This window comes from Ictalurus punctatus, chromosome 25 (genome assembly GCF_001660625.3).
Source record: "Ictalurus punctatus breed USDA103 chromosome 25, Coco_2.0, whole genome shotgun sequence".
Classification (NCBI taxonomy): Eukaryota; Metazoa; Chordata; class Actinopteri; order Siluriformes; family Ictaluridae; genus Ictalurus; species Ictalurus punctatus.
In genome coordinates, this window is record NC_030440.2 from 6,881,125 (window position 1) to 6,908,078 (window position 26,954).

The 26,954-nt window shown below is 43.6% G+C and overlaps 1 protein-coding gene across 2 annotated transcripts in view; it reads right to left on the reverse strand.

Moving 5' to 3' along the window:
* Positions 1 to 945: 945 nt before the first annotated feature.
* The window catches only part of jag2b (jagged canonical Notch ligand 2b), a 38,235-nt gene continuing 12,226 nt past the window's right edge, over positions 946 to 26,954 (reverse strand). Inside the window, exons 4-25 of one of the 2 annotated variants that reach the window (XM_017456499.3) lie at positions 20,799 to 21,053; positions 20,004 to 20,064; positions 16,833 to 16,963; positions 15,979 to 16,098; positions 15,744 to 15,857; positions 14,674 to 14,787; positions 13,010 to 13,123; positions 12,516 to 12,562; positions 12,218 to 12,394; positions 10,074 to 10,236; positions 9,757 to 9,921; positions 9,551 to 9,664; positions 9,238 to 9,465; positions 8,953 to 9,069; positions 8,739 to 8,766; positions 7,906 to 7,991; positions 7,385 to 7,498; positions 7,130 to 7,245; positions 6,499 to 6,750; positions 6,213 to 6,344; positions 4,692 to 4,842; positions 946 to 3,278 (exon numbers count right to left, since the gene is read on the reverse strand). In XM_017456499.3, the coding sequence (XP_017311988.1) occupies positions 2,767 to 3,278; positions 4,692 to 4,842; positions 6,213 to 6,344; positions 6,499 to 6,750; positions 7,130 to 7,245; positions 7,385 to 7,498; positions 7,906 to 7,991; positions 8,739 to 8,766; positions 8,953 to 9,069; positions 9,238 to 9,465; positions 9,551 to 9,664; positions 9,757 to 9,921; positions 10,074 to 10,236; positions 12,218 to 12,394; positions 12,516 to 12,562; positions 13,010 to 13,123; positions 14,674 to 14,787; positions 15,744 to 15,857; positions 15,979 to 16,098; positions 16,833 to 16,963; positions 20,004 to 20,064; positions 20,799 to 21,053 (3,311 nt within the window). In that variant the 3' untranslated portion in view covers positions 946 to 2,766. The remainder of the gene's footprint in view (positions 3,279 to 4,691; positions 4,843 to 6,212; positions 6,345 to 6,498; positions 6,751 to 7,129; positions 7,246 to 7,384; positions 7,499 to 7,905; positions 7,992 to 8,738; positions 8,767 to 8,952; positions 9,070 to 9,237; positions 9,466 to 9,550; positions 9,665 to 9,756; positions 9,922 to 10,073; positions 10,237 to 12,217; positions 12,395 to 12,515; positions 12,563 to 13,009; positions 13,124 to 14,673; positions 14,788 to 15,743; positions 15,858 to 15,978; positions 16,099 to 16,832; positions 16,964 to 20,003; positions 20,065 to 20,798; positions 21,054 to 26,954) is intronic. The other variant, XM_017456500.3, reaches the window with a different exon arrangement.

The window sequence follows — 26,954 nt, forward strand, 5'->3', positions numbered from 1 at the left end:
CCCAGGGAAACAGGACAAGGTTAAAAGAGTTCCTGAGGACTGAGCAAATAAAAAAAAAAAAAGGTTTTCAAAAATACTTGCTTGCGTGTATTTTAAATATTCTTTAGAGGTCTAATATGTTTGAGAGAAATTACAATTATTTGAATAAATAGTTCTAATGAGAATTAGACGGGTTATTTTCAGAACGATGAAAATAAATAGATTCTCCTACTGTTTTACATATTTTTTAAAACAAATATTTTTTGCAGTTAGGCAAATCATTCTGGAGGCCTTTGAAAATAATGCACTGCCTGCTTATTAGATGATAAACAAGCCCATAATACTCATAATTATGTCGGAAAAGCACACTTGTACACTTATTCATCAGCTGTCTCTCCACTGCTGTATTCTACATCAATTGCCCCTTGCTATTCGTTTAGATGTACCACTATAAAAGAAGCAAAATACAGTATTAAAACACCTACACAGCCTCAACCCTCCACTCCACGATGTGAAACCTGACACCATTATTCCACCGGAGAAGCATCCCATTAGTGGCAGCTCATGAGACAAAACCATAACAAACTCTCAGCATCATCATACGGATCCTCATGAAACATTCAGAATGGATGAAGCCACAAGAAAGCAGAAGATCCCATTGGCCTGCATGTAGTCAGCCGACAACAGGAGAGCCGTTACTATTGGTCGTTTCCTCACAGGGCCGTCCTGACTGGAAGAAGAAGACGACCGTTCCCGTATTGATCGTCTTGCTGCTCACCTCTGGCTGCAGCAAGGGCAAGTAGGGTTATGTATACGGGCAATTTATTATAAAACTCAGCCCAGAGTTTCATTATTTTGTTCCAATACTATAACCATAGCAAAGTTATAAATTAACAGAGAAGTGCTATAAAAAAAAACAAAAGATCTTCATAGGCTAATTTCATACTAAATACCACAACACCATGGTTTTCTTGAGCATATTGTTATAAAATGCTTTAATAAATAGTTTGATTTATTTCTAAGAACAAACATAAATTCAACTAAATGAACCAAAACATTTGCCGCGCAATACATTTTTTTTTGTTTGTTTTCCAATCTTCTTCGAACCCCAACCCAGTCCTTTCCATAATGCTCATTCAGCTTTTTATATGGGTTTCTTATTTCACCAGCTGTTCAGATTAATATTTCAATTCTTTTATTTGAATCCTCTCATATGTGGCAGCAAGAAGCCACCTACATATTCAACATGAAAATGAAAGGGGGGAAGAAAAAAAAGAAGAAGAAAAAAAAAAAAGTCAGCCACTGCTGAGGTAATCCATTTTTGTTTAGAGTTGGTACCTCAAATACAAACCGCTTTACAAAAAAATTTGTTCCCTTCATGAAGCCACAAAAAAAAAAAAAAAAAGAAAAAAAAAAAAAAAAAAAAAGGCAGGAGCAAGCAGATGGAGCAAGAACAGATTCACATCGTAGGAGACCAGACCCATAATAAGGGAGTATTTGACCCCATAAGCCTCGACACATGTTAGGAATTTCTGCAGGTTTCCAGAATTCTATGACAGCAAGGAAGGACAGAAGCTGAAAGGGGCACAGAGGATTTCTTTTACGGAAGCAAAAAACACACGCCACAATATACCACCTAAATGTAAAGAATGACTCGCATCAATGTGAAAACAAAAATCGACAACATAAAAGAAAAAAAAAAAAAAAAAAAAGAAATAAACTTTGATTACATTACTGTCCTGACTGTGGGATGCTGTATACTTGTATAAAACCTGCCTATGTCAACTGGCATAAATAAAAGGAATGGCATTGTAAAAAAACAAACGAACAAAAAACCCAAATCATAATAATAACAAATAATAATAATAATAATAATAATAATAATAATAATAATTTCAATCATAATAGTAATAAAAAAGTGTGACTTGTCTTAATTTACTAAATTCAAATATACAGCGACTCCTTTACTATGTACAACTATTTACAGATTTCTTTCTTTCTTTGATCAAATACCTCGGTGGTACAAAACAGGAGACAAGCTCCCTTTGTGATCTATTGGGGTTGATCTCGGCAGCGAGAGACGCAACGGGCTTGTCAGAAGGCACTTGCTACCAACTCAAAATACTGCAATCCTTTATCGTTTAAGGAGTGTTCAGCCAAGACAACAGACACGAGAAAAAACAAGGCCACTTCGCAGGCGCCGACCTGTGAGCTGAGTAAGGCAAGCATGGAGTAAGGAGAGGTGACGAGATGAATGAGAAAAAGAAGAAGAAGAAGAAGAAAAAAAAAAAAAACAACTTACAAGAAGTTCTTACTTCTGTCCACAGGGCCACTGGCAGCCCCATCCAAAAATACAGGCCACTCACAATAGAACAAAACCAGAATCAACTGTAAACAGCAACGAAAAAAAGTCTTTATACAGTTTATATTTTTTCCTTGATTTACTGCCAAACTCCTTTCAGCAGTACATTTTGAAGAAAAAAAAAAAAAAAAGTGGCCATCTCTTCACCTTTTCTTATAATGTAAAACAAATTCACTTCATCTGTACATTCGAAAAAAAAAAAAAAAAAATGTTTCAAGAGGAAAAAAAGTCTCTCAGACTCAAAATATCTCAGCGCATTAAATAAAAAGAAGGTGAAAATGAAAAGAGGGGAAAATAATAATAATAATAATAATAATAATAATAATAATAATAATGTTCTCCGTCTCTCTCTCGAACTCAACAGTCTGTTGTTTTCTTCGTCAGAAAAAGAGCCTGTCTCTGTGCCCGGGTCTGTGCTTTAGCGTCTATACATACAGCTCTTTGGGGTCTTGGCCAGTGGCGCTGTTTGTGTTTTTCCAGCGGTTGTCTTTGTGGCTGTGGGCTGTCCGGTGAGGAGCTTTGAGGGGCGCATTGCTGCTGCGTGTGGTGCAGATCAGCTCGCTGTTCACTTGCACTGTTGCTTTCGAGTACTTTTGGATGGGCCTCTTGCCACCCTCTGTCCCACACCACTCCTCGCACAGCTCTAGTTCCTCTTCCTCCCCATCCTCTTCCTCCAGCTGGTCTTCTTCACCTTTGCACGCGCGCTCGGTGTTGCCCATCAGCTTGACGCGCTCGTATTCAGCATCGCGGTTGTCCTTGTACTGCTGCCGTGTCACTGGTCGCAGTGGCTCCCACTGGTTGTTGACGCTCTCCTCCACAGGTGCACGCTCGCGCCTCTCACGCTCTTTTCGCCGCTTACGCGTCCACCACACGCACACGATCACGCAGAACACCCAGAGCGCACAGAAGACCACGCACAGCACAGGCACTAGGTAATCTGTATATAAAAAATAAAAACAAATAAAAAGGTTTTTTTCTTCATTAGAGTGTGTAAACGTGTTCTGTAACAGTCCTGTTACATTGACTACGTTTACATGGACAACACTAATCTAATTATTGACCTTACTCTGAGTAAGATAATATTGTGATTAAGGTGTTTATATGAGACACTTTTAGAATACTCCTGTCATGTACCCGTTTGACATGTTATAGAACATAATTAGATTAACAGCCAGCGTCATTACGTCACCGCACCACGCCGTCCAACGTCCCTCCAGAATTTCACGTATCAACATACAGTTCGTCTTCGTTATGGAACCGTATACAGTTTTGGGTGTTTTTATTACATTTTTTTTTTTTACGAACGCTTCAAGTGCAGTTAATTATTTGTCATGCTGTACGTGCAAATAGACGACTGCTTGAAGCCGTGGGCTGCGTCCCAAACCGCATACTTACCTACTATATAATAGCCGAGATACATGTATTTTTCCCCACTACAGGCCTATAGTAGGCAAGTATGCAGTTTTGAACGCAGCCGTACTCTCTTGTTCGCCGCAAAACGGTTGAGCACTGCCGTGTGATCGTGTCCTGTCGCAAAATAATAATTAATAATGTTAATGTGATTAAGGTGCGTACATGTCTGTAATACATGTCGATAATGCGACTAAAACAGGAATATTCCACACGTCTTAATTCAATTTGTGTTTACTTAAAGTGTGACCTTAATCAGATGAAGGTAATTAAAAATAGCCGTTTAAATGGTAGTTTCTTAATCACAGTATTGTCTTAATCGGGTTAATAGTGGATTATTGTTGTCCACGTAAACGCACTGACTAATTATGACAAATATTTTTTGCCACACAGACTGCGTAGAACTTTCATTTGACGTGACAGGCACTTAAAATATAGTTGAAACACATTATTGAAAACACCAGGCAATCATTAATAGAATAATTAATCACCAATTAATTAACCATAATTCGACGACACTTTGTATAGAAAGCTTTCCTATATTTGTATCATACTTTTAACAGACGGACAGTCGCAAAACAGTGTATAAATTGTAGAGCAAGGTCCCTGACCATGACAATGACGAGAAAGAAACCAGATTCGAATCGGAATCCACCCTCTTCTACTTCAAAGCTTCTCAAGATTTGATGCACCTTTTAACCTTCTGGCTCCTAAAAATGACTGCACTTCCATCAGAGAATGCCTTGTCATTTAGGACTCTTTAGGAGTCATTACTGCCTGAAAGCATGCAGACAGTGACTTCAGTTTAGTCATGCTGTTCCCATGCAGTGTCAGCTACAGCGAGAGTAAAGAGGATGAATCACACTGGCTTTACGGCCTCTGGTCTCCAGGCGCCCTCCTGTCATAGCCGTTTAATCTGCGTGAATTGGTGGATACTCACCCACAGACTGAGGCACGACCCGCGTCTCCACTTTGACCTCGATGACAGCCAGCATGATGGTGCTGTTGTGGCGCTTGGACAGCGTGCTGACGATGGTGCTGGCCGCCTCCTGGATCCGACTGTGGTCAGGCTGCTCGTCCTGCTGGAAGGACTGCACAGAGCCAACATTGGATATGTTAGGAGTGTATATATGTATGTGTATATATGTGTGTGTGTGTGTGTGTGTACACATGGTGGAGAGACAGCCTGACAGCAAGACAGGAGGATGACACATTGCAGGAAGTCCTGATGGAGAATGTGGGAATGAGACCCGGTTCAAACTTGTCGAATACAGTCATGTAAATATGTAGTTTAGAAATGTACGCTTTGTGAGAGAAGTAGGGAGACACTTTGGACAGCAGATGTCATGTGTTTAACGCGTGGTTTAAAATAAACTAGTTTCAACCAAGTTCAAATAAGAGGAATGAGGAAGCCTATCTTTGCAGTGATTACGATCATTCTCTCATTTCATTCCTTCATCCCATTGATTTTTTTATTTATTTATTTTTAAAAAATGAAAACTCCAACATGCAAAGACGTGCAGCTCTGCATACCTCAGCAGGTCCTGAAGCTGTGAGTCAGCTTGTTATAATGTGTGTAGCACATAAATCCATACACAAGTAAAGGCAAGTAAAAGCAATCCACATAAGCCACAATGACTCATTAAAAAAAAGCTGAAATGCAAAGCTTTATGTGTATTACGCACCTCACAAATAGGAGTACACCACCGGGAGCGCATGATTGAACAAGAATATCCAAATAGTTATACCTAATAGGTTTATTTATTAATCTCAAGACTCAAGCTGCTGTCAGTCAGTTAAATCAATCTCTGTAAAACGAAAATGATGAGAATGAGCTACCGACGCCCCATTCTCCACTCAGAGACTTTGTGTATTGAAGGAAAATACAGAATGAAGTAACAGGGATGTTGGACAGGATGTCTGTGGGAATCCTCGAGATGAATTATAAACTTTTATATACTATAGCCAAGTTCATGCAGCCAAAAGTATGTGGACACATGACTAACACTCATGCGCGTGTCTTCCCCAAACTGCTGCCACAAAGTTGGAACCAAGCGGTTTCAGCATGACAATGCTCCTGAACACCATTGGGATGAACTGGAAAGGCAACTTCACGCCAGGCGTTCTGGCCAGACATCAGTGGCCGAACTCTTGTGGGCAAATCTCCACAGCCACGCTCTAAAACCTAGTGGAAAGCCTTCTCAAAAAAGAGTAGAGGCTGTTAAAGCAGTAAAGAGCGAACAACTCAATATTAATGGCCATCGTTTTAGAATGGGATGTTTAATGGTCAGGTGCCCACATACTTTTGGCTATATAGTGTACAAAATATAAACACCTTTCAAAATAAATCGGTGGAAGCCACACCATTGAAGTGTATGTAGTAATCAGTAAACTCCACAGCCATTTGCAGACACAAATTTTATCTTACACACTTTTCGATAAAAATGACTAATTCACTCACCATGGCTACCTCTACTGCATCCTGGTTGGAGTAGGAGAGTTCACAAAGAACCAATAGGGCATCGTCTTTGGCGAGGTTCCGTGTAGCAGGCAGGTACCTCAGTTCCGAGCACACATTCTCCACTGTTGTACCCTAGGAGAGGAATCAGTACTTAACAACAGAACATGCTGTTTGCCAATCAGCTGTTAAATTCAGACAAGCTGCTGTGGAATGTTTTTTTTTTTTTTTTTTTTAAAAATCAAAAAGACAAACAGCTACACAGTCAGAATATTAATCCCAAACTCACTGTTGGTAGCTTGTCCCGGTTGAAGATGAGTGTAATTCGGGCACAGCTGTTGCCCAGGTAGTCTGTATTGGGTTCACACTTGGTGTGAAGAGCTGGTGGGGTGTCAGGACTTGAGCAGAAGCCCCAGTGGTGGCATGGGGGAGAGAGGCAGGTGAGGAAGCTGTGCTCTAGGCACTCGCGACCTGCTGGACAGACGTGATTCTCTCTCCCAGGGGCTCCTGGAAGTAGGCACGGCCGCCTGCCACACAGCACCTGACCGAGGGTTACACGGGTCAAAGGTCATGCCCACAAGTGAAAATATCCATGATGTTTCCATTGAAATGATTAGGAATTTAACTACACACTTACACTAAACCCAATAACTCCCATCCTACACACTCTGAATGTCAACGTTGCGTGTCTGCACATTATATTTGTGTACCGATGTGATGAGCTGTTTCTATGTATAAACGTGTAATTCGATGTATTTATTCTGTGCATTTCATGTGTCCTGTTCCCCGATTACTGTAGTCCCCAGAGGCATTGCTTGCCCCATGAAATGGTGATATAACCAGTACAGCACTCTCCTATACAGACAGGATGAGAATAATAATGGACTTGTCAGAACAGTGTGATGGAAAGTAATATTTACCTTTGTGCACTCTACTTTGCCATTAATACACTGGCAGGTGTTGCAGTCTTCCTCCCAGCGGCTACCATGAGGGAACTGCAGTCCAGTATAATGACACGTCTTCCCAATGCCTATGACTGGATCACACAACAAATAACCTCTAAATCGACTCATACTAAATCAATTCATGAAAATCTTCTCATAGCTTAGAGCAGGATAGCACAAGGTTTTGATTTTCAGTCTATACTTGGAAAGCAGCTCTGAAAAGCAACTTACACTCTTGGCATCGAGGTCCAGAGCGCCCGAGTGGACATATGCAGTGGAAGCCGTTGATCTCATCCACACACGTAGCTCCGTACGCACAGGGCGATGACTGGCATTCGTCAATGTCTGAGGAAAGAATCATACATTAATATATAGAGTAAAGTATATTTGAAAATTGCAATCCCTCAAGCAACAACAACAAAATAACTCCACAATCCAAATATCTGATAATTTATAAAATGTATAATAGGTCATACAGGCAGTTCCCTGGGATTGATTTCCAGACATTAAGTCAGAGAAATGCATGGAATCCTTAAGAGACCATTTTCTGTCAGACTCATCAACAGTCAGACGAGACAAAGAGACAGCTCCTGGACAGCGGCGAGGAATTTCTGCCACTGCTTGAATAATTCATCTCTTCTGTCTGTGTGTATGCAAGGGTTAACCTTTGCTCCTCAAAGAGGTCAAAGTACACAGGATGCTCTGTAATCTGGCATTCATCGTTCCCACTTTTCCTCCCTGTGAATACTCACTGATGCGGCAGTCAGGCCCGGCGAAGCCTGGGGCGCACTCACAGCGGAACCAGTTTACGCCATCCACGCAGATTCCTCCATTATAGCTGCACAAGAGAGCAAATGCAGAATTACTGACAACAGTTTGCTTCACAGAATTCGTCGAGACAGCATCGATTAGCCATTCATGGCAGAAATGTAGCAATATAGAAGGATGCAAAGAAAAAAATTAATAAATAAAAATACAGAGCAGGATAGGAAAGGTTACAAAGGCCTCATCCCATTCATCAATACTGCACTTTTCAGATGCTAATCCCTGTTGGCCCCATGCTGGGCTGCCCTCCTTGTCCCCTCCTCCCTGTTCCCGTCCCCATCCACAATCCCTTGCTTGCGGGTCAGCAGGGTAGAATGGCAGGAGGGCAACGAGGGCTGCGGGAGAAAGAGTCAGCCCCGCCTCCTTCTCCCAATCCCTCAAGCCCTCACCACTGGAGGCACCCTTTTAAGGCCATCGGTTCTATTGTGTGCCCCATTAAAACCATCCTGCGCTCTCCCATGCTGTTGGCTTAAGGGAGATCTTCCCTTGGCTTTACAACACCCCCTCCCATCCTTCAGCCTGCCCAGCCTCCTCCTCCTCGTACATATCCGTTCACAGAGAATGGAAGGCAAGACTGTGGGGGTGGGGGGGTGGGGGGTGGAACTGGGCAGAAAGCCATGCAAGAGGGGTTATTCACAGCTGGTGGTGTTGTACAGGGAAGGGGAGGGTCACCACAGACAGCAGGGACAACAGAACCACCAACAGCCCTGATTAGAGTAGAGTAAATAGGGTGGAGGCAGGGATGCTGCAGCTCACTTACCAAGGGTGAGGGTTGCAGTCATTGGTGTCTGTTACGAAGGGAGAAAAACAGAAAGGGGAAAGAAAAAAGAAAAAAAAAAAAAAAAAAAAAGTCAGTCAGATGGAACTGAATCTCAAATGCTTGTATTAACATCACATACATAATAGCATAATTAACACATAAGATCCTTTAATTTAAAGTCTAAATAGAACAAAAAATGACATTTGGAACTGACTCTGTGAACAGGAAGGTCCCTCCCAGCCGTCCTTACAAATGCAGGTAAACGTGTCGCCTCCTCCCACACATGTTCCTCCATTAACACATGGACTGGAAGCGCATGTGCTGTTCTTTGCTGGAGAACACAGAGAGAATGGATTCACCATTACCAAAATGGACTCAAGTACCACTCATACATTCTCACTTTAGCTCAATCAACACAACACTACACATACAAAAAGAAGCCCTACAAGAACTACTCCAACATTCTTGGACAACAAACGTCAGAGGTCAGCAAGCTTACCCGTGTTGCAGGTGCGCCCACCCCAGCCAGGCAGACAAGCACAGCGGAAGGTGTCTCCATGGTCATAGCAGGTACCCCCGCTGGCACAAGTACTGGAGTCGCACTGGCTCTCGCGTGAGTGGCATGTCTTACCCTTCCAGCCATCAGCACACTCGCAATAGAAGTCATTGACCAGGTCTTGACAGTGGCCACCGTTCTTACATGGGTTCCTGCTGCACTCATTCACGTCTAAAAGGGAGGAAAGTGAAGTGAGCGTGAGCCAAGATCGAGGGAGACAGACGAGACAGGAGGTGATGAAGCCAGTTTCACTCACTCAGGTCACATAGTTTGCCCTCCCAGCCATCAGGACAGAAGCACTGGAAAGAGTTGACCCCATCGATGCAGGTTCCGCCATTGCGGCATGGGCTACTCACACAGTCATTCACATCTGAAAGAGGAAACAATGAGTCACTGGGGTAAGAGCACATGTCGAGTACAGTAGAGCAAACGAAGAAGGGACAAGATGGCAGGAGGACTCACTTTCATGACAATAAGTGCCAGTGTAACCGGGGTCACAGGTGCAGGTGAAGTTGCCGCTGGGCTGACTGATGCAGTGGCCATGAGACCCACATACATTGGACGAGATGCGTCTCACGCCTCCGACCGAGGTGTTGCTCGCCACAGTGATTGTACAGCTGTCAATCACTATGAGACAGAGGGGGAAAAAAAAAAAGAAATAGAAAAACTGCAGATCAGGTACATATATTCAGATGCAACATAGATCAGGATATTCAGTAAGCTGAACTGTCGAAGAAGGAGAAAGGCTTTACAGAGAACACAGGGCTGGTATTCATTACCTTGGCAGGGGGCGGTCCTGCAGTGGTCCTTGCGATCCGCACAGGTCTTCCCCTCATAGTCCTCAGTGCATGCGCAGTAAAAATCTCCCAGCATGCTGTGGCAGGTTGCTTCATTCTTACACGGGTTGGGCTCACAGAGGTTCGAGTTCCAACGGCTTTGCACCTACATACACACAGAGATGAGAACGAGGGGTTTAAAAATAAATAATACATTTAAAAAAAAAAAAAAAAAAAGGCAAAGGAACGAGCAATATAGAACATGACAAAGGATAAACAGCACAGAGAAGATGACTGAGGCTTTGATTTACTTAGGGTCTTGGATCTTAATGATTTAATCTTTTTATATGATGGCGATAAACAGAGTGGTGTAAGCTGTGGAAGCCTGCCAGCAGCTTACTGATTACGAGTGGGACGTCACCTTCACGCTACAGCCTGATCAAAACAAACCATAAAGCTGAACGCAGACGCGCCTTCCCTTCTCATTGACCTGATCTTTCAGGAATTTCATACCTTTACATTTTTATTAGCGTTGGCCTCTACGCCACACAAGCGATTTTAGACAGAGTGGTGCTAGATGACCTTTTGCTCCATAACGTTTCATAATTCAGGGCAGAAAAGTACTTTGGATAGAGCGCTGTTCACCTTGTGCAAGCCACTAGCTCCACACTACTTCAGCAGTATATTTCCAGTCTCCATGATACACAAAACATCTTCAAGAGGGATGAACTTGGAGTGAATTCAAACAGTGGGACAGATCCTGCCAGTTGCCATGTACGGTGTTCTGTTGGTCTGTGGCCTGGCCATCCTTCCCCTGCTGCATTTGGGTGAATAGGGCTGTCTGTGGCCACCCCTCTGCTCTGTCGATTTATTTATTTTATTACAGATGTTCAGTTTACACAGTGGGAGGCTAAGGCCTGTTAACAGCACTTATCCATGCAAAAGCTGAAGACAGAACGGCAGACTGCTTCAAGAACAGAGTCCATACAAAGCTGCTCCAGGACTGGGAATTCAGCATCCATCCGAGCTGGACTTTCAGTCACCCAACCCTCAATATTAAATGTTAGAATGTTAGCTGGCAGTTATTCCACAGGGTATCGGTTTAGGGCAGGGCTGTTGCGCGCCTCTGGCTTCAGCTCTAAAAATAGCCTCATGTGCAGATGTTCTTGAACAGGGCTATCACAGATCAAACATTTGACCTGTTTATCCAACATGCCGTCTGTGAATGAGGAGCCCTTTGCAGGCTAACAGGAGTGCGATGGCACGCCAAGCACGAATTGAACGTAAAAAATCAAGGCCTTCTCGTTCCTGGGCTGTGCGTGGGCAGCCAGCCAGCCAGTCAGCCCAAAAAAGAGTTGCCTCATTCACTACGTCCTTTATTTTTAGCCTGTACAGTAAGCCAAGACTGGCTCCGGACCAGCTTCTAGCACCTCCATAGAGATTCACTCCATAGAGAAACTCTCCGCTGGGTGGCAACAGGCCCCAGACCGGACCATCAATAACAAGACCATTGTGGCAGGAATAAAACCTTCCAGCTCCCACTTTTACCTGTGCTGGAATAGCAGCATGGATCTGCCGTGCATCAAGGCTCCAAATAAAGCCATGCTAATGGCATGCTTCCAGTTTAGCCTCTCTAACAGGAAATGTGTAATGCATGGAAAAGCACATGCTTTTAGCGTTGCTGTGTCCACTCTATATTCATTTCAATTCAAAACTCTACTGAACAGTGCAGAACAGGCAAGGCATGGTCACATCCGTCTCGCCGTGCTGTAGCAATAGCTCAACTCTAGCTAAAATGTGCATTCCAGACATTGTTTGAGTGTTGTGAAGACTTGCTTCTAAACATCCTACAAAAGGAGCCACACAATCCATTTCAAAAATGGATTACTAAATATTATTACAAAGCTTAATTCATATGAAGTGTCTTAGGTTCTCGCTAGGTATAGAGACAGACACGTATACCGAAGCGACATCATCTGCAAGTGGACACCAAAAAGAGACGTGATTTTACATAAGCATCATCTTAAAAACATTCTCTCTTGTACGTTACATCAGGAGCGTACGCATCGTCTTAAAACAGACGGCAATCTGGCAGGCTTCATAAGCTACCCTTCCCCAATTCAAAACACCCACTTCGTGACACTCACCTCACACAGCATCCCAGCATAGTCAGGCATGCATTCACAAACGAAGCTATCCAGCACCACGTGACAGCGACCACCATTCTGACAGGGGCTGCTGGCACATTTGTTCCTTTCGATCTCACAGTGGGTGCCTACAAAGCCAGGTGGACACTGGCAGTGGTATCCTCCCAGTGCCCCTTCCTGAAAATAAACCAAATGATCACTCACGGCAAATGATGAAAGCACTACTTCTTGAAAATGAAATGCGAGTGAAAAGACACTGTCCACTTTAATCAAGAAACAACAACTGAGAACGTTCTACCTTGCAGGTCGCGCCATTCTGGCATTGTCCACGGCAGCCATTTACATCTATGAGGGGGAAAAAAAAAAAGAAGAAAAAAAAAAAAAAGGAGTAAACCAAACAGTAAACAAAGTGAAAACAAACCAGGGTCCGGGTTGTTAATAATTAACAGCATGCAGTTAAGATGACTAGAAGCTTGTATTAGTAGGCCAAAGACAGAAACGTTAGTTCAATCAGCACAAGCTAACAGGCCACTAGGCAGAAAGCAAGAACCCAGCATGCAACAGGAGTTGAAATCTATGACACCCTACGTGGTGTACATATCCCTCCAGGGTATCGGGTGCCTAGAGAGGAAACACTGGCTGCGGAACAGGTCAGCCGTGTGTGTGAACGTGTGCTCGGATATCAGAGATAGAGAGAGACACAAAAGAAGAAGGAGAACAGTCTCAACGCTAAAGAGTGTGGAAAGAGAGTGGTGGTACAGTGAGCAAAGGAGAACATGAGGAGATACTGACTGATGTCACAGTTCTGTCCAGCCCATCCTTGAAAGCAGTCACAGTGATATCCACCAATCAAATTTTTGCAAGTGTAAGCATTTTTGCAAGGCTTCCCCATACACTCATTCACGTCTGTGGATTAAGGGAAAAAAAGAGCAAGGATGAGGAACAAGAAAGAAAAATTTGGAGGGCAAAAAAAAAAAAAAAAAAAAAAAACACCCAGGAAAGTCAGAGAAAAACCCAAGATATCTCTTTGTAGCCCCACCACCATCAAGCACATTTAAAATGTCTCGCAGTTCACAACTTTACTCCAATCTGCAAAACGATGGCTATTAGACACTGCGTCAGGGTCTGCTCCTAATTCCCCTCCTAATTTATCCTCTCCTCTTCTCAAGAGCAAGACAGACCCCATTTCCACACCAAAGATTCATCAGCCTTCAAAGTTTCCTCAAGAAAGAAATAGGGTGGCATGACCCTCGTAGACCCTGCTGTCACAGAGCCCGAGCTTATTAGGTTGATTAAATATTCAGCAGGGGCCCCTGGCGAGGCACCTGTCCTCCGGGAAACCCGACTCCAAGCTGCAGCGGGGCCACGAAACGCGAGCCAAGGCTATGGTTCGACCCGTAAACTGAGCGCTCAGGCTCCGGTTCCCTTTCCGCACTTGTTTACAGGTCATCCTCTGCTTCCTCTCTTGCATCCTGCACTTCCTATGACGAGAGCATGACAGGGAACGAAAGCAGTGCATGTAACAAGTGGACTCAAAGACTCGACCGATCTCAGAAAACAAACCGACGTCTCCGGGGCTATCGTGTGTGCACTCGACATACTCCTCCTATCCTTCCTCTGCTTGTCGGTACCAGGTTACGCTCCAGTTCTCATAAAGCTTTAGCAATTACTCTCCTCTAGCAAAAACACACATACTGCTAGTCATCCACCATGCATGCAGCTGCAGTAGTCAACCAAGTCAGTCCAGATCAGACATGCATTAGACATGTTGGCCAAGAAAACGGGATGCATCAAGACAGTAGGATGTAGCATGGAATACTACAATTAAATAGATTATTGGATTATTAAAATGAATGGATGCAGAGCAGATTTTTTTTTATGTTCAGCTTCAACTATGGCTACGGTTTCCTGACCGTTCTAATAATGACTAATCCTATAATCCCATCAAATCCGTTCACCACTATAATAATTATCGTTATAATCCTGCCAAAATCATTGTTCTCGTATATTACTCCTTTTAGATTATATCACAGCATTACATATATAAGCTGTTTGTTCCATACTCAGTGAGCTCTATAGAAAAAAATCCAGCGTTCGCTGTTGAACCTTTTCACAGGCCGCATAAAGTGGGGAAAAAAAAATACATACGGTCATGCAGGTCACTGTCCGTGACTTTGCCAGCGAGACGCTCAATACGCCGTTAGATCTGCCTCAGTTCCAGCAAAACTGAGTAAACTATTCACTTAAAGGAAATGACCTTTCTCTTTCCACCGTATGCTATTTAGGAGGAGTATATTACATTGAATTAGTCAGTGCAGTCAGAGGCGCAGATTAAAAACAAATCGCCCCTAATTATAAGCAGACAAAAACGTAAACCTTCAAACCCTGACAAAATGACACCAAAATTCCAATTCATTGCAATGGAAAGCCCTATAGTAATCATGCATCAGTCTTACCAATCCTGCAGGTCTTCCCAGCCCACTGCGGAGGACACAGACACTCGAAGCCGTTATCCAGGTCGATACACGTTCCCCCCTGAGCACAGGGACTGGAGGCACACTCGTCCATGTCTGCAATCCAACCCAAAAGAGAGCTCTCTTCACAACCATAATAAGACATCGTGTACTGGAAACTTGCAAGCGGCTGTTCTTAACACTCGGTTCGCTCAGAGCAAAACAGTTTCATCATTAAACCACTTATGAGGTCGATGTGCCAAATGGATTCATATGAACAGGATTTTACTGCACAGAAAATGAGCAGTAGCTTTCCATATAAAAACACTGAAACGCTGTGATTATGTGGTGGGTGGTGGTCAGCAAAATCAGTGTAAACTCAGACAGGGGACACACCAAGAGACAGACACAAACAACAGAGAAAAACCAAAGTGTGTCGGTGAGAGTAAGAGAGCGCCTCTGACTTCACACTGTAGAACGATTAATCCAAAGTCTAGCAGAGTTGCTAGTGAGAGGATTAGCTGCCCGATCCTCGCACTTCTGATGCTGGTACGAATAACACGTGAGCACAGGGACACCGCAGGACATTCAGGAGCCAAACGCAGCAATGAAAAGAAGGCAGCAGACAACTCATTTTCTATGTTCACTATAGGTGGCAAATAGGTGCATCTGCATAGGTGCAAAATCTTAAAGAGTCGCCCGTCCTGTTGCTACGGTAACGGCTAAACAGCTCTGCATGCGGGCTGGGGAAATCTGACAGCTACATGGAGAGGGAACATGCAAGAAGGGGAAAAGGGAGTTCCAAATATAAAACGTTATAGGCTATCATCCAAGAGACATCGAGAATGAAGATAAAGTAAGGGGGACGTGCGACATTTCTCATTTTCAGAAGATGGCTCCAAGTCAAATCAGATTATGCAAATTCATCATCTGTCAATCATCAGGATTACTTCGCTGTAATCCAGGTCCACACAAACCCTCAGCTAGACCTGATTAAGCATCCAGGAGCCTAATACATGATGACTCGAACCCCAAAATCACATACATAATTATGATGACATACAAATACACACCTTTAGCACAGGTGGGACCCTCCCAGCCTGGAGGACACTGACACTCAAAGCCAGACGAAACCTCATGGCAGGTGCCACCATTGGCACATGGGTTGGAAACGCAGGCATGCTCAGCTGCAAAGACAGTTCCACAGAAGTAAGCAGTTAATAATTCTGCCTAGCATTGTTCCTTTGACCACTTTCAGCATCCATGCAACCTGGTGCATGAAATGAGTGCTGCACAACATTTACTTACCTATCTCACAGTTCTTGCCAGAGTATCCCTCAGGACAGGCGCAGTTATACTCGTTCGGCTCCGAGTTTATGCAGGTGCCTCCGTTCACGCAGGGATGGTGCGTCCCACAGTAGTTCAGATCTGTACAGAGAATAAAAACACAAGTTACACTTTTGCCCATAAATCAAAACTGCAGTTGCTGAAACGAGCTGAGCCCAAACAGTTTCACCAGTAAAAAATTCCAACCCTTTTGACACCGCCTGTCAATTATGAGGACATCTTTTTCTGGGAAAGGCAGCTGCTTAACCATGGGCAAAGGGTCTGCATGCTCCCAGCGTGCCTTATACGGTGAGGCCTAGCACATAAAGCCTGGTAAATAAATAAAGAGAGAGCCACAGGGAGCAGGGACTGACGACCTCACAGCCGCCTCACATTCCTAATCGCCTTCCAGGACGCACGTCGGCCGGGGGATCAGATGTCCGAGCTCCACTCCAATCACGACATCAATATCCAGCACACCGCCGGGTGCGCTCGGTCACATGACTACGAGCAATGCTGACACTGCAGCCAACAAAATCAGCTAAATGGAAGTGGGTGGAATTCCATTTGGTGTGCAGCTATGTTTTGGATGGTCTGATATTTGGCCTTGGTATGTATATAAGCACTGAATGCTAAATTTTGTAAAAATTCTAACAAATGTGTGTCTATGTAGAACTGTTGAAGCCTTGGAAATGTGAATCGACTCCTGCTGATTTCTTATTTAATTACTATGTGATTTTGAATTGTTTTCTTGTACCCTTTAACCTCTTATTATACCTCTGTATACTGAAAGTGTGCGATAATCACATTATTTGTATTACTGATATTATCCTTACCTTTATCACACAGCAGTCCACCCCAGTTCTTCTCGCAGTTACAATGCCACGGGACATCACAGGTTCCATGGACGCAGCCTGGGTAGGGCAGACACTCGTCGCAGAACTGACCCTGCCAGCCATAGTTACACCTGAAAACCACGAGAGCAACGCTATGACGGATGACAAAACAAGCCTGCGGTCTCTTGCCAATGCCTTACGGTAAAGTGGTGTCTCCAGACACCCAATCTGAGCAGGGTGCCAAAGGTTACGAACACTTCCAAGCTTATAAACACATGCTTGGTGTGTTGGTTGGAGCCAGAGTGGGGGTTCGGAGCAGCAACGGTGAGGAGTTAGCTAATCACTGGTTTACAGCAGCACTCTGCTATTCCAAGGCCAGTGGTTTTCTCTCCCTCTCGGTCTGTCTCAGCTGTCTTGTCATTTCTGGGGAGGGCTATTTTAAGATGCTAGTCCTATAGGACAAACACGGCCAAACTCTGGCTGCTGCATGCAGAGACATGGCTCCTGTAGTTGTACCTCAGTGCCTGGCAGCCACAGAGCCACAGTTCGCATGTGACCCAGGCATCTTTATGCAATATCAAAAGTACACATCCTTAACATTTTAAAAGTACTTTTTGAAAAGACACCAGGCTGAACTGCAGGGGAAAACGCTTGTAATTTAAAACAGCGATCCCGTGTGAGGGAGCCATCATTTCATTTTAAAGAGTAATCCATGTCCAGTAACATGCATAGAGCCCATCATTTTAATCACCCTTCTACCACTTATTTCATATTTTCCCTGTGCATTGTTTGTTTAAAGCTTAAACCTCACTCAGAATTCTCGTTTCACTACACCCACAAATGTGTTGCAGCTCATTCAACTTAAACCAAATTAATAAACCAAACCCAGCTTCTTGATAGCCTGTCTATCATCTTTGGGAAGTCATTAATACATTGATAGATCATAAAAAGATTCTTTTTTTTTGACCCAGGACTAAAAAAAAAAAAAAGTAAATGAAATTCAGCAACGAATAAAAATTTAACAACCAAGAAACGATCGAAATCAAATAAAATAAGAATTAATGCAGAACAGCTCTTCCTTTAGATCTTTTAGTCATTGGGGTAAATTTGCAGACACCCTCTTACCCACAGATGTGTCAATATTGTTCCATTCATTCTTAATGGCCTCCCATACATGATCGACAGGCGAGAAGACGTGTTCGGTGCATCAACACAAATTGGGTTCTAACTTCACTAAATGATGTGCAACACTTTTGCAGCAAAATGAACCCTGGCCCATATTTTGCCCTCGAGTGCATTTGTTCCAGATACAACTTTACTACCAGTACACGAAGGCTGTCCAGCACGCATGAGGAAAACTAAAACCCGCATCAGCTTGGAGGCATTCAGCGTTGCCAAGCGCTGCCAAACGTAAGCTTGTTCACTCTAAAGAGAAACGACTTGGCAAATAAAAGTATAATGTGCTAAGACAAGTCCACAATCGTTAGGAACAAGCCTGTAAAGCCCATACGTTGATACTTGCAGCAGCCTTATGTGTTGCAGCCGGAAGGCCTGAATACACATTCCTCTATCATTTTCGGCTTAATTCTATGGTGGGGTGGAACAAACAAAACCTAGCCTCTGACTGCCTTTAGGTAACGTCTTTTCAATTTAATTCCAATGAAAAGAGCTGCTGCAACTTCCGAATGGGCTACTCCCTCTGCTCCTTCCTTCCCTGACCAACTGGCCTGATGACAGCAGGGAAGCAAGATCAGTGCATCCGGCAGGGCGTGGGGGCTCCACCAACCTCCCAACATCCTCCCTTTGGTTGGTAGCAAACACAGTCAATAAACCTGCCTCCCAATCTCCTGAGGATGTTCAGAGCTCAAACAGCACTCATGGCACTATTTTCTCCTGCACTAAATGCCAATCAGGGGGAACCTAAGGACATGGGGTCACCCAAATATACCACTGCAGCAACAGCTTCCCAATGGCTGAGGCCTTGGTGTTGCAGGTCAAAGAATATTCAACACCTTGCCATCATTGCCCCAGTATACATTCCACGTCTGATGACCCTGTGACAGGTCCACCCATGCATCTACCAGACTCCACACTTTGCAGTGGGCAGCAGAAATTTGCATAGCTGAGCTGTGCTCTGGGGCCTGTTTCAGGGAGACTGAATGAGGTTTGAAGGAGGCTCCAGGCTCTTCCTGTGGTTTTAGGAAGCATGGCTAGCCAAGCGCAGGCTGAGAGACAGGAAGAGACCGAGGGGATGGTGACGTCAGAGGATTCCACAGCAAGTTCCAGCAGAGGAAGCATCACTCTTTCCTCTGCTCCAAATAAGATAACCAACTAAATTAATTTTTATGAACTGCTTCAGAAGACAATCATGTTGGAACACACCAAGCATGCAACAAAACAGAACAAGGAAACATATAGATGTGTAATCTTGGGCTGCTTGGAAATCACACACCTGAAATGTAAAGCCATATAGTTTAGGATGATCTGCAAGAATGAGACAGAAACGACTGGATGACTCGAGTTAACTTAAAATCATTTCAACGCTTCAAATTTGAACATGTAGGAATGCTTGTCAGACAGCTTGGGCACTGCATAGATTTCACATTGGTGCATTCAAATACTAAATCCTCAGGACCTATAAATGCAGAGGTTCTCGAAACTTTGGCAGCCCAAACTACTTTAATGGACATAGTCCAACTATTCAGATGTTAGGATTCTTATTTAACAGTAAATACTCTGGCTATTTGTTGGAGCCATACAGCATTTGGGGTCGGAGTTATTTAGACTGGATTCGACCCGTGCAATTCAAGTTAACGTCCATGAGAAAATGATCGTGTTGGTGTACGATCAGTAAGTTCTATACTCTAAGCAATACAGAATGCTATAAAAGCTTACAGGGTAGTTTTAAAGAAAATTGATTTCACCCCCAACCCCCCACCAAATGAGTCTCTAATTACCGATATCTCTTTCAGTGTGCTCTACTTTAGTGAGTGGCACAAACAAACATGGAAAAAAACAGCTTGCACAAATACCGGCTCCAATGCACTGATTAATTAATGGTAAAGGAAACAGGTCAAAAGCCCTTATCAGCATGCACGCATATGGCCTGCTGATCTTAAGCAGCCAGATCAGCTGGGCTAAGTGAGCATGAAACCACACTCTGCCACTTACGTGCATTCCCCAGGCACTGAGCAGCCTCCGTGAATCAGATTACAGCCCTGCTTACAGATTGCTGCAAAGAAATAAAGACAGAGCGAGAGAGAGAGATGGAGACAGGGGAGAGAGAGAGAGAGAGAGAGAGAGAGAGAGAGAGAGAGAGAGAGATAGGATGGGGTTGGCAGAAAGAGGACAAGAAGTAAAATGTCAGCCATGTTTGTTTACATTAACCCATTACAGACATGAGATGATGGAAGAATTCATGGTGCTCCCTTGACTGGAACACAGGACATATTTATGACCCTACATTAAAAAAACAAACAAACAAACAAACAAAAAAAAAACACCTTTGTGCCTCCCCATCACCCTATCTACCTCCTCATACCCTTATTGTTCAAGACAACATGGTGATTTAGTGTTTAACAGCCTCCCTGCCACCCTCCAACACCCAATCCACAGCCACAAAGAAACCAACCATTCAGCTCTATGATTGTTTATAGGACGTGGTGTAAACGACACCACTTCCTGCACAAACTGAGCTAATGCGGCTAATGGAAAGTGTGACTCCAGGTTTGTAGAGGTGTCATTTACAGTACATCTCGCTTCAGGCTGAGGAGTAAAGATTACTGGGCTGTGAAACCGCCAAGAGCGGCAGGCTTCTTTACATGGTGCTAAAGGTCATCGTTTAACAGGTTTCCTGCGTTCAAACATTCATGTCCTAATAAACTAAAGCGTGTTATAACCAATTCACAAAGTTATGTCAAAGGCATGTTGGATTCTACTATGCATCCGCAACTTGACATGTCTTACCAGTTCGACAGTCTTGTCCCATCCATCCCTCCAGACAGACAATGTTTCCAGAAGGATCGCAGCGGTAATGCCCAAAGTAGTCGTCACGGGGCCGGCACTGCTTGTTACACTTGGCGCTGTAGTAGTTCTCGTCGCACTTGATGCGGACGCGGTACTCCAGGCGGGCTACGGTGCCAGGATGGACAATGACCTGCCATGGGTCCCCAGGGTTTGTCATGCCTGTGTGAGCATGTCGCTCAATCAGCAGCTCCTCACCTGAAAGGTAAGCAGTTAAGCTGTGCATGAACAACATTAAATCAAAAAGCACTTGATGGAAGAAAATGCGTCTTGGTCCATTGTATCCGCCCCCACAACAGTCAAGCACAGGCAGATCTTAAACACACACACAGTCCACTTGCACCAACAAGGAGGCAACAAAAGGGAGATCACCATGTCAGACGAGTGCAGGGGCAGACCCCCAACATAAAGCCAGAAATTCCCAACCTACTTCAGTGACTCAGTCTTTCTTGCCCCTGCCAACTCCCTGCCTTACAAGTCCACTTGTCTCATACAACCTCATAACATCTAATAAATTCAGTGCCAAAGCAGAACTGGGTTTTTTGGACTACACTGATTTCAAGCAATGTGTGTCTTGCTGCATTTGTACATGGCCTGGTGAAGAGATCGTGCTGATAGAGTGGTATAACCAAGTGCTGTTACTAGGGAGAGCTGAGCAGAGACAGGAGGGGATGGACACACACACACACACACACACACACACACACACACTGACTTTCACATTGCAGTTTTTAGTCCTTGAAGGATTTATACATTCCACCACACCTTCCTTTTAGAAAATTCAGCTTCGTCCTCTGGTTGCATGATGGCACAAGCCTCAGCAAGATTCTCACCCATGCCTGTGGGCACTAGCATTAACTCTTTCTTTTCACCATGCTGCCAAATCCAACAAAGAAAACAATCTTTATCATGGTGGGATCAGAGACAGCAAACAATCACAATGGAAGTGGGGGCCTGCGATTTCCTGTGGCCTGACGCTTTGACTGTAAGCCCACCCTCCCTTTGCATTTAGCTACACACACACCTTCCTCTCCATTCACGGACAACGTCAGACGAATTAAGCAACGAAAACAGAAATAGCCCTGGAGCTTCCAGATAAAGAACAATGGAGTGAGCTTTCTGCTGGTTTGCTCTGCCCAATGTCTAAACACTACCCTGTCCAGATCCCTTCCTGCCATGTAAACACAATGCAGTGGGACCTTTCCTGAGGCCTGTGGGGCCCAACGACATGCACACGGCACTTACATACCATGTGCTCAATTTGAATATTGTGTCACTCTTAAAAAGACACTAATTTTCCTATATATGTTTTTAGCTTATTATCTTAATAATAATAACAATAATAATAATAATAATAATAATAATAATATACAGCAACAGGGATTCGGATGCAGAATTCTTTTAGCTATGCAAAGCTTTCACTTTAGCTATACTACTTTCCATTTCTAAACATACAGGATACAACCCCCCCCCGCCCTCCCCAAAAAAACAAACAAAACAAAACAAAAAAAACCCCCCACAAATCTGAGAAGACAAATTTTACCATTGACTCTCTGACGCATAGAAGAATGTGCTGGAATGTGTCCAGTTTGAGGAAAGCAGAACATCACACAATGCGCAGGAAACTCTGTCCCTTCACAATGCATACTAAACACGCATGATCAATCAGCATTAGAAAAGCTCATTACAATGCCGCGTCTGGAGACGCTGGCGAGGCTGATTTTTGAAGCTGGACAGTAATGGCAGAGAGTGAGTGAGGACACGACGCAGCAGTGAACTCCCGCTAGGACAAGACTATTACTGTCTGGCACAATGCAAGCGCTCAAGTCGGCTTCTCAAACAAGTGATGTACATGGCCGTCTCTGAAATCTGAACGCGGAGGTGTCTGGAAATTTACACCAGTATCCGGCTCTTTACTGTAGCACCATTTATGCTCTCAGAAATAAACAGGTTTCACCAATTTCAAGCATGTTTCCGAGAAGTCGGCAAATGGCAACGTGTTTCCATTAACTACTGTTAGGCAAATAATCCAAGAAGTTCATGAAAAGATTTGAATATGGAAACAAAAGCGCGCCAGCCAAACATCATGGACAGACTGGAAGACCTACTTTTGACATTGTTCAGCTAAAAACAAAAATCAGTTTCCGCCACATTTACTGCACCTTATGTCTATTAATGAATAGAAGATAGACCAAATAAAGTATGTGGCTCTTTTTCATTGTTGCATTAGAGAGTGGATGGAAACCCCACTAATAATGTCTGTAGACTGTGAGTAAGATTAGAGATGAAAATCTATTGGGCAAATATTAGTGTAAATGTACAGAGAGTTGGGTGGCATCCTTAAATAAGATGCTAACTACGATAATCAAGGAGAAATCCAACTTGAGATACGTTTATATTGAAATATTTATCCCGATACAGGCTTCACGAGACATTGACACGAAATCATAGACAGAAATAACATATTACATTTTAAATACATTTCTTTTGAGAACAAATCGAAAACACTGCAATATCTATGCGTCTATCCATCCATTTTCTGTACCGCTTATCCTACACAGGGTCGTGGGGACCTGGAGCCTATCCCAGGGAACTCGGGTCACAAGGGTTCCAACCCATCGCAGGGCACAATCGTGCACACCTTCACGCACTACGGACAATCTGGAAATACTGATCAACCTACAGTCTTTGGACGGGGGAGGAAACCGGAGTACCAGGAGTACCAGGAGTACCAGGAGCAAAGAGGAGACTAAATTTGGAATGGGATATTCAAAAAGCACATATAGGTCATATAGAGTAAGTGATTTTGCTGTTGGTGCCTACAAACTAAAGAACAAGAGCTTCTTTTCTGTCACCATTTTCCAGCGATGTTCAATATAATAATGATTAGAAATCCAACGCAGAAGTAGTGGAGATGGCAAAGTTTGGACTCAAATGCTAGAATGCAACGCAGCTAAAAAGGTGCAGTTGCTGCACAGGCTCGGCTTGTCTAGTTCACCGAGCTACAACATGACAATCACAACGGTGTTGATAGAAGGCGGTGGTATTAGCGTGAAAGTTGAGGCTTTGGAAGAGGACTTGTTTGAGCAGAGTGTACAGATGAGGAGGTAAGAGACGGACACAAATTTGAAGCGAATTTAAGCATGGGATAAATATTGTGCACAATTTAAGATCACATTGATTCTAAATATTGACGAGTTGGAAGTCATTAAGGGCGGATTTTTCCTTTAATGACACCTAATCCGCTTTATCTTCAGTGTGGTTAAAGATACATTCTGGACAGCTGCAGGAATGACATGACAAGGAGGTGAGAGATATTAAGATGTAACCTCTGGTCCTTCCAAGTCCTCACCCTTGTCAGGGAGACACTCAACTACTCAGCAGCTGCTGGAAAACAAATACCGTCTGTAAGTTCATTTCAAGGCACCTGCTGGGCAGCCTTCTAATATGTACATTGTAACACAACTCACTCCATGCTAAAATAAAAACGTCCTGCAGCACGATGGTCTGAAATGCCACAGCGTGGATTCTCAGCACCCACAGGGGACAGGCCTACAGGCCCAGGATGAGTGTGAACTCTCCCTCTCTCACTCACTCACTCTTTCTCTCTCCCACCCCATTGTCTTAAACTTCTGCCTGGGAAGAAGCTGGAGAGAAAAACAGGACATAATGACTTCACACTACAGGAGAGGCGCATGTTTGCATTTTCCAGAGGCCGGGATGTACAGTCATCCTACCGATCACATCCGCACTTCAAAGGCCACCCCCCTCTGCCAATACATTTCTTGCCAACCAGCATCCACCTTCTCTCGCATAAGTTAAATTCTTTCGTTGGACCCCCTTCCTCCTGACAAGTCCTCATGCGAGACAAAGGCGGTGGAATCAGCAGCCGGACAGATGAAGGAAAACAGGATACAGCTGCAGCCTGATGGCGCCCAGGTCCACTCCAGAGTCTCCATATACTCCAACCCAGAAGAGAGGCCCTCAGACTAACCTACACACTACAACCAATTTGCCAGCAAATTAAAAACTAAGACAACAACGGGTCGCACATTTCAGCGTACTAACAGTCTGTAATCCACTGCGCGACTATTCTGACGCGGTCCAACCCATGGAGACTGTAAGCATTCTTAAACCACAAAATAACCAAAAACAGCCTGAATCAGATTAATATTCTGATCACTGATACACTCCTTAATATTTTTCTAACCAAAGAGAATTTGAGAGAACAATTTACTTATACGGCCACATCTGTCTAATCTAGTTAGGTTTTGACGAGTTCTACTTGCCATAACAATGTTTTCATTGTTGTGTATACTATGCTGAATTCCATACAGGCTAGTAAATAATTAGGAAAATGTTTGGAAATGCCAACCAGTTCTGCGATACATTCTACCACGATCCTGCTAAAATGTCTAAAACAGCTGTTATATAGTCTGGTACACTATATGTCCAAAGGTTTCTGGACACCTGACCGGCACACCCATATGTGGTTCTTGCTCAAACTGACACAATGTTTGTAGCACATCATTGTAAAGGATGTCTTTGTATGCTGTAGCAGAACAATTTCCCTTCACTGGAACGAAGAATCCCAGTTCCAGCATGACAATGCCCCTGTGCACAAGGCGAGCTCCATGAAGACATGGATTCCCAGTTGGGTTGGAGTAGAAGTACCTGACTGGCCTGCACAGAGCCCTGACCTCAACCCTACTGAACACTTACGGTATGAAATGAACAGGAACGCCAGGGCACCCGCAACGACCCGGCCACGAAGTCAGTGCGTGACCTCAGTAACACTCCTGTGGCTGAAGGAAAACAATCCCAAAAGCCACGATCCAAAATCTAGTGGAAAGCCTTCATTGAAGGTTGGAGGTTATTAGAGCAGCAAACAGAAACTAAATCTGGAATGGGATGTTCAACGACACATATGGGTATGATGGTCAGGTGTCCACAAACTTTTGGCGATCGTTAATTAATTTCCCATTTAAGTGCACATTTCAGTAAACTGTACCGGACAATTCTTCGACAGAAACAGGGATCAATTTATCTCGTTTTAACGTTTAGAAATTGTAAACTCAGGTCTCGGGTCTACTCCTTCAACGAGCCTGATGCTATATAAACATGATCATAAACGCCAGAGATACACTGCGAACAACGGTCTTCGTTTACAGGCATGTTCATCACAGAATCGTGTGATTACACTTAATGTGGGGTTGATTTAAAGTTTGCAATTAAGTGTTAAAAAAAACAACAACGTGTCAAAATATTAAGCAACTGCATAAATTAACTAGCTGCTAATTATGGGATAAGCCATAACATATACCCTTATTTAACAAAATAAAAAACTTCAATAGAATGGGATGAGTTAACAAAGTAAACAGTGCGTGCGCACTACTGTGTAGTGTGTTTCACACGTCTGTCAAAGTTACATCTATAACAATGAGGTGCACCCGCAGATCGCTATTGATAAATAATTAACATCTAAATTAGCCCTATTGACTACAGTACGGTTTAACATTACTCTATTACTCTCTGGTGCGTTTTGATGGTGTACCGATTCAGCCATTTTAGAATTCTGTTTAAAATCACAAGCTAGGTAATTCTTTAAAGTGTTGACGATGATGTAGCACATGAATTCCTCATGGCTTGACAACCTCTTCGTTGCACTGTAATCAGAAACCGGAACAGTAACGTGATCAGACTGATCGAGCTTCAATGACTTTGGTGAGTGTAGTCGAGTTTGAGATGACAGCCCCTTCTGAAAAACTACCAACACTAGTACTGCTGTTCTCATTACATTTGCTGGAGGTTGTAGTGGAGACGTAATATCAGCAGTGGAAATGATTCTCAGAAAGTTACTACTACAAATGTTTACAACCCCTGGTGTGGGTGTGTGTGTGTGTGTGTGTGCAATCACTGGACTGTTCAAATGGAAGTTCACCTGTGCAGGATTTCGATCTGCCTATAGGTTGCTTCTTTTCTTTAAGAAACTGAACTAATTAGCAGAAGTAATGAACATTGTATATGTATATTGTTACAGCATTGATCGTCTGGTTTCCTGACGAGAAGTTGACAGTTATACTGATATTGAGCCATCCC